This window comes from Sciurus vulgaris (assembly GCF_902686455.1).
Source record: "Sciurus vulgaris genome assembly, chromosome: 8".
Classification (NCBI taxonomy): Eukaryota; Metazoa; Chordata; class Mammalia; order Rodentia; family Sciuridae; genus Sciurus; species Sciurus vulgaris.
The window spans coordinates 31,242,844-31,257,306 of record NC_136468.1 but is presented as its reverse complement, the minus strand read 5'-3'; the positions used below and the strand labels follow the sequence as shown (position 1 = coordinate 31,257,306).

At 34.5% G+C, this 14,463-nt stretch overlaps 1 protein-coding gene across 9 annotated transcripts in view; it reads right to left on the bottom strand.

Moving 5' to 3' along the window:
* Positions 1-14,463, bottom strand: part of CADPS2 (calcium dependent secretion activator 2) — a 556,850-nt gene that overhangs the window by 24,204 nt on the left and 518,183 nt on the right. For all 9 annotated transcript variants that reach the window (XM_079149839.1, XM_079149831.1, XM_079149833.1 and 6 more), the window contains 2 exons: positions 14,402-14,434; positions 527-634 (listed from right to left, as the gene is read on the bottom strand). In XM_079149839.1, the coding sequence (XP_079005965.1) occupies positions 527-634; positions 14,402-14,434 (141 nt within the window). The remainder of the gene's footprint in view (positions 1-526; positions 635-14,401; positions 14,435-14,463) is intronic.

Here is a 14,463-nt window from a genome sequence, read left to right as displayed (position 1 = left end):
TATCTAGTTGTCCTGCCTAAATGAAGACCTTAAAACTGATAAAACTGTAATGTTATATCTTTTAGCAAACATCAGTACTTTAAACCAAGATAAAAATGTTCAATAACAGTAGAGTGGCAGATAGTTGGCTTTCCTGCAGCTTATTTCCTTGTTTAACTGAAGGATGTTAAATGTTTAACAAAAAACATTTAAAGTCAGAACCAAATCCATTACCACACAGCTCTGTTTATGGAATGCTGTTGAGGCAAGTGAGATCAAGCTATACATGTATGGATTATCATCTTGCTTGTTAAAACTCACCTCAGAAGGTTTTTGAGACTCTCATTCTAATGGTGACAGTTTTCATGTAGAAAAGGAGGCTAATTTAGGCTTCCCTCAGCAGTCAAGGAAATAAAAATTATCAACTATATTAGCTGTATAGAAGAAAAAGGGCCAAAAAGGACTCTGCAAACATATCATCAAGATACAACTTTTCTCTTGAAGTGTACATTTAACACGAGCATACCTTGCAGGCATAGCTACTTACATCAAATAACTTTTCTATATACATTTCTTCATTAACCTTTTCTCGAAGAATATCCTGGTTTTGCCGAACAAACATAATATAGGTGTCTGCCAGATCCATTCCTGGTTTCTGTAGTGAGGGAAAAGCAAGGAGAATAAGACAATATCAGGTCTTATTTGTGAAACCATTATCAAACCACATCCTGGAAAATAATTTTGAGAATTACCTGAGTAAAATAGGCTCAGGACTAAATCAATAATGAGCACCTATAATAAATTCCACAATTAAAGTAAACAAAATGGTTTAGTATTGATGTTCACTACTTGAGGTCAAGGTTATTAAAGGTTATTATTAAAATGATTAAGCATATGGTCATAAGCCTATAGATTCTTTTTTTTTTTTTTTTTAAAGGCTCTCTTGAAAGGTGAATATGCCAAACAGTATATATGAAGGGATTTTTTTTTCAAAATTTTCTCACATACAGTTATTATTTCTTAATTGTAACTATAATGTACTTTTCATCATCTCTTGCTGATTTATCAATCATATCAGAATACATATGATATTTTCTTACTAAGCTGGGTAAAATATTTTTAGAAAGGTATTAGACAAAAATGATTTAGTATATTATAAAGTGAAACAAAATATTTGGTGGATTATCCAGTGTTTCTACTCAGTATTTATCAATACTATCTTAAGGATTTGTTTTATTTTAGAAATGCCATGAGAATATTGATGAACTGGTTTCCTATGTAGTGGCAAAGAGGTGAAATAGTTAACTTACTAAAGGTGGCTAACATTTGGCCTTTTTTTTTTTTTTTTTTTTTTTTTTTTTTTTTTTTTTGGTACTAGGATTGAACCTAGGGCACTTTACTAGAAGCTACATCCCCAGTCTTCTTTTCATTTTGAGACAGGGTCTTGCAAGTTGCTGAGGGTCTTGGTAAGCTGGTAAGACTGGCCTTGAACTTATGATCCTCATACCTCAGCCTCTGGAGTTGCTGGGAGTACAGGTGTGCACCACTGTACCCAGCTTAACATGTGGTGTTTTCAAATGTTAGAGGAGGCAGGATGTTAACATTACTCTTCCTTATAGACTACAAAATCAGTACTAGGAAGGAACAAAAGCCCAAATGTTAGCTAAAGAGTCTTCCTTTTCACCTTATCATTAGCTTTTCTTGAATTCATACAGCTTCACTAGCTAATGCAAATAATTATCATGTTATCTATATCTGGGGTAGATTCATAATCTATTTTGACTTCTTTGATTAGAGTACAGTGTATGGAAGAACAAAATAGTACAAATGATGCCCAAATAAGACAGTCCTGCATCAATTCCATGCTCACAGGATGTACTTATAACCTAACTGACTCATCTGCAAAGTAACTGTTGCAAGAAAATTAGGTAGAAGATTATATGGATCATTTAACTAATTGTGGGGAAAAAAAAAACAACTCAAGTCTTAGATCTGAGTGAAGCATAGGGCAACATCTTCTCCTTAAGTGAAGGACAAAAAGTCCTTGCCACTTTTTTTGGGAGGGTCAGTAATATTTTATATATCATAATATAATTGCCTATCTCTTAACTAATGCATTTGTAGGCAATAAACTACCTTATTTACTCCATTTATGAATTTTTTTTGTTAAAGTTTTTTCTGTGTAGTAAGGATCACAATTACTCTTATGTTCAGCCTAAAGGGAATTATATACCACATAAATTCATTGATCTTTATAATAAAATTAGTAAACAAACAAACCAAACAAAAAACTTAGTCCTGGGAATTCAATCCAGTGGTGCTTTACCACTGAGTTATATCCTCAGTACTTTTTTCAACTTTATTTTGAGACAGGTCTTGCTAAACTGAAGAAGCCGACCTCAATTCTCCTGCCTCAGCCTACTGAGTTTTTGGGATTGTAGGCATGCGCTACCACTGCACTGCACTGGCTGAGATAATAAAATTCGTCACAATTTGAAATGACCATTTATATAAATGTTTTCAGTGGTCTCTCCTTCAAGTTCATCCATATTGAATATAGGTAAAATAGAGCGAACCTAACAGAGGCCACTTAACACATTTACTCCTTCACTATTTTTCTGCCTAATCCTTATAACCAGTATTTGAAAGGTAAGGAACTACAAAAACAATAAATAAAAACTTGGGCTGCTTTGTTTTGGAGAATGGAAAGGTTATATATCAGATTTTTGAGAGAGGAAGCTGGGGAACCTGTACAGATTACTACTATTGACACTTGAGAGGCAACTCACCCATAAGTATCTCTCTTGGTGTCAAAACACTGAAAACAAGAACTTTCAGATAACATGCTGGACCAGAATGAAAATGACATGAGGACAATTTTCTATACTTAATAGCAAGTTAGCTCAGCATCTGAATTTTAGTCAGGTGTCTGGCAAGAAAGTGTAATGGCAGATATAACACCAAGACTTTGGGTACAGCCCACTGAAGCTGGCATCGAAGAACAGGTAGATGAGCGACTTGCCTTCCCCACAATTTCTCCACTCCCAACCCTATTTTTGTTTCTGCCTTTCAAAGGAAAACTGTGTGTGGAAGTTTAATCTAGTCCATCACTTGATTCATCAAACTGAATAGAAGCTAAGTTATGGCTGGGAAGAAGAGGGAATAATGTCTTTACATACTGGCCATATTCATGAGGCCAATGTTGCTGTTTCATTGTTCACTTCCAAGACAATGTTAGACTTCATGAAACACTGTCCAGTAAGAGTTTATCTTTCACCATCTAAAACAAAGCCTTTAAGTCTAAAAGAAAATTAGATGCCATTCCTTATTGGCAGACTCAAGGGGTACAATACTAAATCTGTGAGACAATTCTGGAACTTTCTAAGGACATAATCAACTCTGGTAAAGGGTGTGAGGTAAACCTCATTTAAAACAAGTTTTAACAAATTGTTTCTTTATTCCTTATGAAATTGTTTTTCTTCCCTTTTGGCAAATTAAGATCCACTTGCCTGGAAAACAAAACCTAGAATTTTTACATTCCTCATTAGCATTATTTCTTCCTTTATCTTTGAGCTGTTTACCTATTCTTGAAACTGTGACATATGGGAATTTCACACCTAGTGAATATATTTTCATGTAGCTTGTGGCATGAGACTATAATCATTAAAAGAATATACACAAGTAAGAGTCGCTGCAACAGCTGGTGACATTTACCAATTAGAATTAGAGTTCTTTAAAACACTTTATCCTTCATTTAGTGCATGGAGGGTAATTATCTCTGATAAATTGCTGAAAAAGATGTAATTTTCCTTTTAAACAGTTTCTACGTACAGTACAAATGTGTTTGGATAGAAGACATTACTGCTGGTTCAGTGCTCCTTTGTGCTAAGACTTGTTTCGTGGCAGAAAAATTTACACACTTTGAAAGTCACTGCATCTCATTCTATTATGAAATGTTATCTTATTAGGGAATCAAGCATGCTTTTTTTTTTTTTTTTAAAGCTAAGAATACTGTTAATTTTTTGTGTGTGTTTGAGTGCAAATGAAAAGAAAGTATGCAATTGCACTAGGGAGACCGAAAACTGCTACAAATTCTGGTACAAGGGCCTAACAACTCTTTCAAAGAAGCGGCCTGTTAAACTTCATCAGTGGTGAGTTTGAGTTTTTTTTAAATCAAGAAAATTGTATTTTAGAAAGCTATATTTAGAGATCTTTTCTAAATTGATAATTAAATTATAGTTTCCTTAATGACTAAGAGAAAATAACAATAAGAACTATATAGCAAGCTCTCCATGTATTAAATAGCATTTAGGGAGAGTAAATGATTTTTTTAATATTCCCAAATAAATGTCAGTATCCTTGGCTCACTAGGCACAAACTTCTCCATCTTGTTTATGAGGGTAGTTATCTCCAAGTCAAAAGAGGAGTCCCTAAGTTACTTTCAATCTGATTAGAAAAGACCAGATTTTTGACTGAGTTATAGTAAAGGGATGAAAAGATCTAAAAAATTCCCCCATGAGTATAAAGAAATCAGTAACTATGGAAGAAAATATTTTCAGGTGAGTTGTTCTGACACTGGCTGTGAAAGTAACTGAATGCATCAGTGAGTGAATGAGTTTAAGTAAGGGTGCAGACTCCAGCAATTTTTTCCAAGCTTTAATTACTAGTTAACCTAGCATGATAAACATGCTGCTTAAAAAGAGAGAAAAAAAATTCCTTGTTAATTATACGCTGCAGAAGCTCTTACTTCCTGCTGCTACACCTAATCCCACAGGTGCAAATCTTCGCTTTTCCCATTCATGGGTAGGTGGGAGCAACACTGCAGTCATTTTTCATAGCAACAGATACAGATACAGAAGAAGTCGCTTAACCTTCCACTGGAGGTTAACAATACACTACACAAACACTGTCATGGTGTCTGTTTAACAAGGAGACAATTTTTTAAATACACTATTCCAGTCTCAAAGATTAACTAGAAGCTATGGCATAATTGACTTAATTTAAAAGTGCTCTCCTCATAACCTAGAAAAAACTTGTCTTGGAAACAATCAGGAGTAAAACTCTGATATTCTCATTTATGATGATCTGCAGGCTTCATCAGTGAAATACATACATCCGATTATTTCTTGCTATTTAAAAATGCACCGTGAAGATGTAAGAGCATGCCTTTTAAATTTGAAAATGTAGTGGGAACATTTTATAGCACAGTTCTAGCATCTAAGATTCAGTAGTACTTTGTATCTGATCTTCAGGGAACATAGGACATAATTCTGCAAACACATAATCTATCTCAGATATTGTTAAAAAGGGAAGTTGTTTCCACTGTTTAATATATCCTTATTACTTGGGCATTTATATATCAACTTGTATATTTCTATGTTTGAGTAACAATGTTCTGAGACTTTCAAAAGCATTGAAATAAAGAAATTGCATGTTCTCAAACACTTAAAAACTAGAAGGTTTTATGTATACCCATGATTATTTTGTAAAAAAGCCAAATAATCAAGTTTCTATGAAGTAGAATTATCATATTGTATTTATGCAGAAATCCAAAAGGAAATAGAGTAGAAGCCTTCAAACCAGATTGATGCCAGCTTAAATCTATATCTATATCTATATCTATATGTCTTAAATATATATATGCCTGCTAGGATGAGGAATTAAAAGGACTTAAAGGAAATTTAAACAATGCAGTTTACAGGGATATGAATTTTTCAAGATTCTCTCATAATAGTTTTTCTAATTTTTTAACACAGTGAGGGGGGAAAAACAATATCATTTTGAAAAATTCCCAACTTTATTTTGAGAATGAAGGATTGGCTGAAAAGTCACCTTTTTGTATATTTAGTAGTATTCAATATTCCACTAACATTGTTATGTATTTGTTTTTGACTCCAAATTGAGAAGTAGACAGTTCCAAATTAAAGATGATGGCACTCAAATCCTTCTGAAAATATCTTTTAGATTTGGAGTACGTAATATGTGTGTTTTAAGTATGTACATTTCACTCAGTCCTGCATTTCTAAGAAGAGCATTCTCCATGACTTCAGAGTTCTTGCTCTGGGATAATAGAGAGTTCTTGCTTTAATAAGGGTTTGCTCCCTGAGCAGTCTGTAAAAGGCAGAATTCTTCCATAATGCCAGGAGAGTATCTGATTGCAGAATCTGCTATCATTAATGCTCCTGTAACTTAGACAGTCGTTTTGTTTTCATTCTTAACATGCATATAACAAGAATGGAAGTGCTTCACACTATTTCCTCTAAGTAGTGACACCATTTATCTATTTATGGGTTTAGAAACAGTTGATAAAAGTATTTGCATGTTCAAATATTTTTGTTATATCACTGGGGAAAATTTTTTCCAAAGAGAAAGCTATTTAAAAAATTTTAAAAGTTAAAAATTAAAAATAATACTGAATAACTTAAGATATTAGCCTGGAATACTCAAGGAAAGGCAGGTTTTTCTATGAGATCTATGAGCTTACTATACCTTCTTCATTTGCAATTGTGAAATCTAGTATCTTTCTTGATATTTCTGATCTATGATAAGGATCACTAACATCTTGTTTAAGAGGACTAGCTGCTAATACCATAGCACTAAACAAGGAAATGTAAATCACACACATCAGCAATGGTCATAATGACAACAAAGGCATTTAATCTCTCAGTTTACAATATTGTCCTTTAGCTTTTCCCTCATCTACTTAGAGTTGTTATGGTGTCAGTTATAAAAACTGCATGAGGATTTGAAGAAGTGAAATTAAAATGCTGTGGATAGTAATTCATCATTAGCTGTGCAAGTTTTGAAAGACTGGGATTGGTTTACTCAGCCTCATTTAGAACCTCTCCTGATTTGAATGAAGCGAAGCCTGGAGGTGCTAGAATGCTGATGGCTAGAGGCAGGCTGTGAGTTGACCTCATGTAGGAAAGAAGTGCTAGCTGGGCAAGAAACAAGGAAATAAAGGTGACAGAAGCAAAACCTTCATTGGGGAGCACAATGCACAGCTCCCCGGCAGGCTCCTATAACAGGGAGCCTCTGACTCTGCTCCTGATGTGCAGGTGAATATTCCCACTGGGCAGCAGCTCCATTCCCCAAGTTCTGCCTGGCTCTCATTCTGACGTAAAGCTCTGAGTATTCAGGTGACTTTATCTAAGTAATAAACAATATCAGAAACAAGAAAGCAAAAGAAAAAAACAAAAACACCAGAATCATGGAAGTGACCAATTATACCTTTGAAAGTCATCATGGACACATGCAAGCTGCTTTCTATTCTAAAATTAGACGTAAATAAAAGAAATCTAATATTTTCATGCTGTGGAAGGTATCTGGTTTTTCTTTTGGAAAGCAGTCCCATTCTGAAGTGCGGGTGGAGCCTACAGAGGATGCACGGAAGCAGGAAGCCTCCCTTGGACAGAAGCAACAATGAGCCCATTTATTTTAAAGTGCTTCATATTTACAAAGCACATTCACACTAATATGCTCATTGAATCTCCTTAAGAACCTAGTGAGGGAAACAGTACGGGGATTATATGACTATTCTTTTTGCACAGGTAGGAAAGAGGAAGCTACAGGTGAGGCAGCTAGTAAGGGGCAAAGGGGGAACTTGAACTTGGATTCGGGACTTTGCATTAAATCTGTACCATACAGAGCTAGGTTTGAGTCACATTTTAAGGAGTTCAAAGATTATAAAGTTTTGGCAAGTATTATAAAGAAGAATATTTAAAAGTTACTAATGAAGATAGAACACTGATATTGAACTTGGCAATTGCTTCTTAGATTTTTTTCTTCCTGGTAACAATTTCCTTTTTCTTTTTTCCTCCATGAGCCATTATTTCCAGATAAGGGGCCCAGGTTTTCTGATGGGCCCCTTAAGTATTCTGGTTATTTTTGACAGGAGAAAGTAAAAAGATTACGTTGTTCTTTAAAGAATTGTGATTTGTTTGTAATAATACGGATATGATCAATGAATGTTTATTTTCTAAAATCTAGACACTAGATTTATAGAAACCAACAATAATAATGTATGATAACTGCTAATATTTATGGAACACTAATTCCCCTCCAGGAACCCTGAAAAGAGATTATTCACAAGGAACTGCAAGAGTATAATTATATCTCCATTTAACAGACACAGAAAGTGGTGCCTAAGGTCACACTGATGTTATGCAAAGTGACAGACCAAGGATTCAAAGACAGGCAGTCTGGTTCTGCAGCCTGTTTGCAATGCCTCTGCTGTGCAGCCTCTACAGATCTGCATCTATCAGATATATACATATACAAATAAAAGTAACAATTCCAATATTGTCTCACATGATTTTTCACACAACTTTTAGACACACATTGCTTTAAGGCCCATCCTACCTGTAAGTAGGGAATTTTTTTGTCATTAGTTTTAGTATAATCCTTAAACATTATTAAATCTTTGGTTTTGACCTGGTGTACCGGTCGGCAAAACCAATGTGAACACTCATCCTGGTCCTGTATTTAACATACCAGCTCTCCCTGTCACGTCTGGGTTCCCTTCTCCTAAATTATAGTTGGGGCAGAGTCATGCTGTCCAGGTCTTGCTTTCTAAAAATATGTGAGATCTTCTTCAACATGAACGTTTCAATGTTCTATGATGGGACCATGACCTCTACAACTTCAACAGAATTGTTCTCCAGGATATGGCTGTTTGATCAAGAGCAACTCAACCAAACACTCCTGGAGGTCACAGCTCATTACTTGACCAGAAAGAGCATGAAGGATTCCACCAGTTTCTTTGGAAGAAATGTGAGACCCTGGAATTTATTTCTTACAGGAATATATTTGTTTTTGCCTCTTATGTGTGCTTAATTTTTTTTTTTTTTATAAAAAAGTATCATGATGGGCTGTGGCTGTGGCTTAATGGTAGAGAGCTTGCCTAGCATGTCTGAGACACTGGGTTCAATTCTCAGCACTGCACATAAATAAATAAATTAAATAAAGATCTATGGACAACTAAAAAATTTTTTTCTAAAAAGTATCATGAAAGCATATAACACACAGATACATCAGACTCTGCACAACATACTATATTTAAAAGACTTGATTTGAGTCATTTTCTGTTAACACTTATGCATCTTCAGCTGTGATATAAAAATTCATTGAGTATGTTTTAACATGAATTTGTCCTTCTTTACTACAGTAGGAACATCAATTAATTTTATATCATTTAATTTGCACTTTATAGAATCAACTTATGTGTTTCTTTACTTTTGAAACAATTTCCAACAAGTGACTATATAGTAGTCAGCTTTGTCCCTTCTCCACAAAAGTTTTTTTTCTCACTCTTTGTCTTCTCATCATCTTCTTCGAGATATTTTTTGGTTCTGTCATTTCTTGTATGGATGTAAACCCACATCAAGAACTCACAGTGACAGATGTCCCTGAAGGACTAATGTGGATTACATAACTCACATATAATCATCTATTAAATGGGTAAAATTTCACTTATGTGGAATAATTCCAAAGGCCTTACAGTTAATTCAATGGCATAAAAGGAATGAAAACTCAGCTACCAACAGCTATCAGTAACTCCTAGGCCAGTGCTTTTTTTTTTTTTTTTTTCCTTCCTTTTTAGATGGGGTCTTGCTATGTTGCCAAGGCTAGCCTGGAACTTGGGATCCCTGTGAAGAGTTAGGATCACAGGCATGTATCACTGTGCCAAACAGTACTCCTTCGTTTTTTTTTTTTTTTTTTTTTTTTTTTTGTGGTGCTGGGGACAGAACCCAGGGCCTTGTGCTTGCGAGGCGAGCACTCTACCAACTGAGCTATCTCCCCAGCCCCAGTGCTCCTTTTTAAAATAAACTTTTTAATTGAGAAAAATTATGGAGATAGTACAGAGAATTCCTACACACTCCACCCCCAACTTCCTGTCTTATTACCACCTTATATTAACGAGTATGGTACATTTGTTACAAATAATGAACATATGTTGATACAGAATAAACTGAAGTCCACATTTGGTTCAGATTTCCTTAGTTTTTAACCTGATATCCATTTTCTGTCCCATGATCTCATCTCTACTACCACTTTACATTCATCATTGTATCTCTGTAGACAACTCTTGACCAGGCCACTTTCTACTCTCCTTGTTTAATGACCTTGACCCTTTGAGGAGTATTCTCATATATATTTCAATGTCTTCTCTATTGAGATGTGTCTTATGGTTTTCTCTGGATGAGAGGAGAGTTACAGGTTTTTTTGGAGGAAGGTCATAAAGTACCATTTTTATCACATCACATCAAAGTTAACTATCATCAATATGATCTATCACTGTTGATGTTGACCTTGATCCAGTGACTGAAGTAGTATTGGTCAGATTTCTCCACTGTGAATCTACTCTTTCCATCACCCTCTTCATGCTGTACTCTTTGGAAAGAAGTTGCTGCGTGAAGCCCACACTTCAGAGATGAGGAGATTTGTTGGTGCGCACCTTCTTCAGGAAAAGGTATTTACTTTATTTGGGATTCTTCTGCACAGGAGATTTACTTGTCTTGTTGATCACTTATTTTTATCAATTTGGAACTAATGATTACACTTTGGGTTATAACTCAATTGCATTTTAATTATTCGGTTACTCAAATTGCCTAATTTAGTTCATTGGGAACTCTTTACATTAACTCTGTGTCCCTCTGACATACCCTCCATCATTGTGGTGTTTATGAAAGTTTCCTTATTTTCTGTCAGGACATGATGCTTCAGATTCATTTTGCTATGAGTATTTTTGAACCCAGTCATTTTTTCAAGTAACTCTCACTCATTTTACTGGACATTAGAAACCAAATTCTGAGTGCTCTGTGTGTTTGTTGCTACTGGGATGTCATCACTGGTAGACTCAGCAAACAGACCAAGAAATATTATGTAAGTACAATAATCCATGCGCATCCATATGCCTACAAAGTTGTTATACATAAAACAATTCTATCCCTATTAAGCTAAAGATAAGTCCACAGTGACATCTGAACTCTAATCATTATAGGATCATTTTAGTTTCTTCCTTTGCTTATCTCTTGATCTAACAATGAGAACTTGGCTCCCACAACCCACCACCCATTTATTTAATTTCAATATACATATATAGTGATTATGAATTGCTAACCTGTGTAGAAAATCTTTACCATCTAGAGTATAATGCTTATTTGCATTTCCTTTTTATCTTCATTTTTATAAGTAATGCTCATTTCTAAAGTTATTTAGATCAGTATTTCTCCCTTCTCCTTTCAGTGACATTATTTCACATATTTATAATGATGATTTTATTAGTTTCCTTTCCATTTTGCAATGTTATGATGAGAAAAATGATTTTTTAAAAAAATCTTATATTCTGGTTCTCTTTTTATTTTTGCTGTGAATATACACAGTGTTATGCATCTACCATTACAATATCATACAAAACAGATTCATTGCTTCCCAAAAAACATGTTTTACTTCACCAAATAAATCCTTCATGATCTTGAATCAAGGCAATCACCAATGTTTATAAATCTTACAGTTTTATATTTTTCAGAACATGATATAAAAGGAATCACACAATATTCAGTCTTTTCAAACTGGCTTCGTTTAGCAGTATGCATTTACAATTTATCCTACCTCCAGTGTTCTGTGAGTTTATTTTTTTCTGTCCTTTTTTTCTGAATCATATTGCATTCTATGCATATAATACAGCCTGTTTATCCATTCACCTAGTGAAGGCCATTTTTGGTTACTTTCAGTTTTGTTGATAAGCAAAGCTGTTCTTAACATTTGCACATAGGATTTAGTATAGAAATGTATTTTAAAATCAACTGATAAATATTTGGATCATGATTTGTGGGCTGTATGGTAACACTATGCTTATCTTTGTAAGAAACTGTCACACAGTCTTCCAAAATGATTGTACCATTTTGCTTTTCCATCAGCAACGAATGTTGCTCTAAATATGTATCAACATTTTACTGTCGGTATTTTTCTGCCATTTTCATAGGTGCATGAGGTATCTCCTTGTTTTAATTTGCATTTCCTTAATGATAAATGATATTAGGCATGTTTTCATATACTTACTTGATAGCTGTGTATCTTCTTTGTTGAAGGATCTGTTTATTTCTTTTGCCAATTTTAAAAATTGGGCTTTTATTTTCCTATTGTTAAATATTAAGAGTTGTATGAAGATTTTGGATATACAACCTTTATCAAATATGTGTTTTGCAAATATTTTGTGGTTTTCAGTTTTTTAACAGTGCAGAGTAGTGTATTTATCATTTTTTTCTTTTATAGATCATGTTATGGGTGTTGTATCTAAAAATTTTTCACCAAATCCAAGGCCACAGATATTTCCTCTTATATTTTCTTTAAGTAATTTCATAGTTTTGCATTTTACATGTGGTCTCTGGTCTCTGTTGAGGTCATTTTTATTGGTGATGATCCAGTACCTTTCTTTTCTCATGAGATTCTCCATAAGAGACTGCTTAGAAGAGCAAACTTATTGGAATTTGAGTATACAGAAGACTAACAGCCACCAAGAGCTCATAGTTTTAAAGTTAATATTCCTAGTCATCAATAGTAGAAAAGTAATGTCCAGGTCTGAGGGAGAAACTCATCCTTCCATAATCTGCCATGGCCAAATCACATCTATGGTATAGTATGTTCTGTTCTGAGGGGCAACTTGATTGACCATCACCTCAGCAACCTGGAATTCATCTAACGGAGTGACTGACATGGCAAAGAACCTGGTATGATTGCCATATCTGTGTTCATGATGATATGTCTATGATTCTATTTCTTTCAATCTGAGACCATGAACAATTAGAGCCAAGTAGTGTGCATTTTCTTCATTCATTCCACAGCCTAGAACTTAGTATGTATTAAATAAGTATTTTGTTGGTGGGTTTAGTGAAGAAATTGTAGATATTTAATCTAAAAAATGAGAGATCCTCAGGTAATACATGCCTTTGATTTGGGAAGAGTAGGCATAATAATTACCATGACACATTTGAGGAGGTAACATGCTAAAGATGGGTTGGCCAGGGTTAATAGGGAGAATCCACAGAGGTACAGAATTTCAACTCATTTTACTTAAGAGTAGCAGGCTGCCTAAGGGTGAGTCCACATTCACTGAAATAGACAGAGCCCAGATGAATCTTCATGAAGGATATTAGAGGAGGATTTTTCTGCATTGAGAAGGAGAGTGAATGATCACTTCCTGTCTCTGTCAACTCTGAAATTCTATGGGGTATAAAAGCAATCTAGTACAGGGAAAAATTAAGAACTTCAAAAGCCCAGAGAGTATGAGGAATTATGATGTCCTTTTCTATTTGTAACCAAAATAGAGTAAAATAAAATCAAGAAAATATTGTGCTGTACGTTAGGAAGGCCAATAAAGTTCTGATGTACGATTACTTGTCTTTTTAAGATATCAAATATAAACTCTCCTTCATTCTCACTTCTTCTATTTGGTACTGCTGCTTTGCAGGACTATAGTTATACATGTGGTTAGTTCTGTTTATTGCCCAGTACCGATCCTTTGATTCTAGGCACAAAAATATGCAAAGGCTTCTTTGGAAGTCATTTTAAAAACAACAAACCCCACTCCAAAGATCTAGAGAGGTGATGTGCCTCAAGTAGGAAGATGTGACTCATATTCCACTCTGTTTTAAATTTTAATTTTTTTTACTGTGCTCTAATTCTTTGAAAATCAGTACATATGCTGACATATATGATTAAATCAGGCATCTTCAGCCTTGATCATACATATTGTGATAATAGAATTTAAAGCAAAAACTAATTTTTATGATGATAAAATTAAAAATGCTGTACTGACTACCTGGTTATGTTTACCACGTGAATTGTTTCATCATGACTGAGTAAGTTTTATGATTTCTGCTCATGGCATCTTAATTTCTGAACAAATTAACAGGTCACAAATTATTTCCCAAGAATTCTGTGAAAAGCCAAATACTCAAATAAGTGACTATACTGATTTGTAACACTTTTATATTTAGGAAATGAGTTCGCAGGTTTAACTTATTCGCTTTTATTGTTATTTTAACTCTTACAAAAAATCTGTTAGAGTTTTCTTAGAGGATAAAGAATGGCATGCATTTTTCCCCTCCAAAAATGGCAGGAGGCATTTTCTATCCCAGTTTGGAGCACCATAGCTTTCTTCCGCCACTCCAGGTTCACGTTCTCAGGGTGAGCTAACCTCCAACTTACAATGGAAAAAGGGTGCTGAAATAACCTTGCTGAGCCTTGTTATGAGGGTTAGTGCTTAAGGAAAATAAACTACTCCCTAAGGGAATGGTGCTGTATTAAAGATTTGAAATAAAACTGTGGTGAACCATAATTATTAAAATAAGAGAGAAAGATGGCGGGGGAGGATTATATATAGTTTGGAAAGGCATAAAAAAAATAAACAAATACTTACTGGCACATCAACGTATTTTGCAGCTGCCTTCACCTTAAATGGGAAAAATAAAAGAGATAATT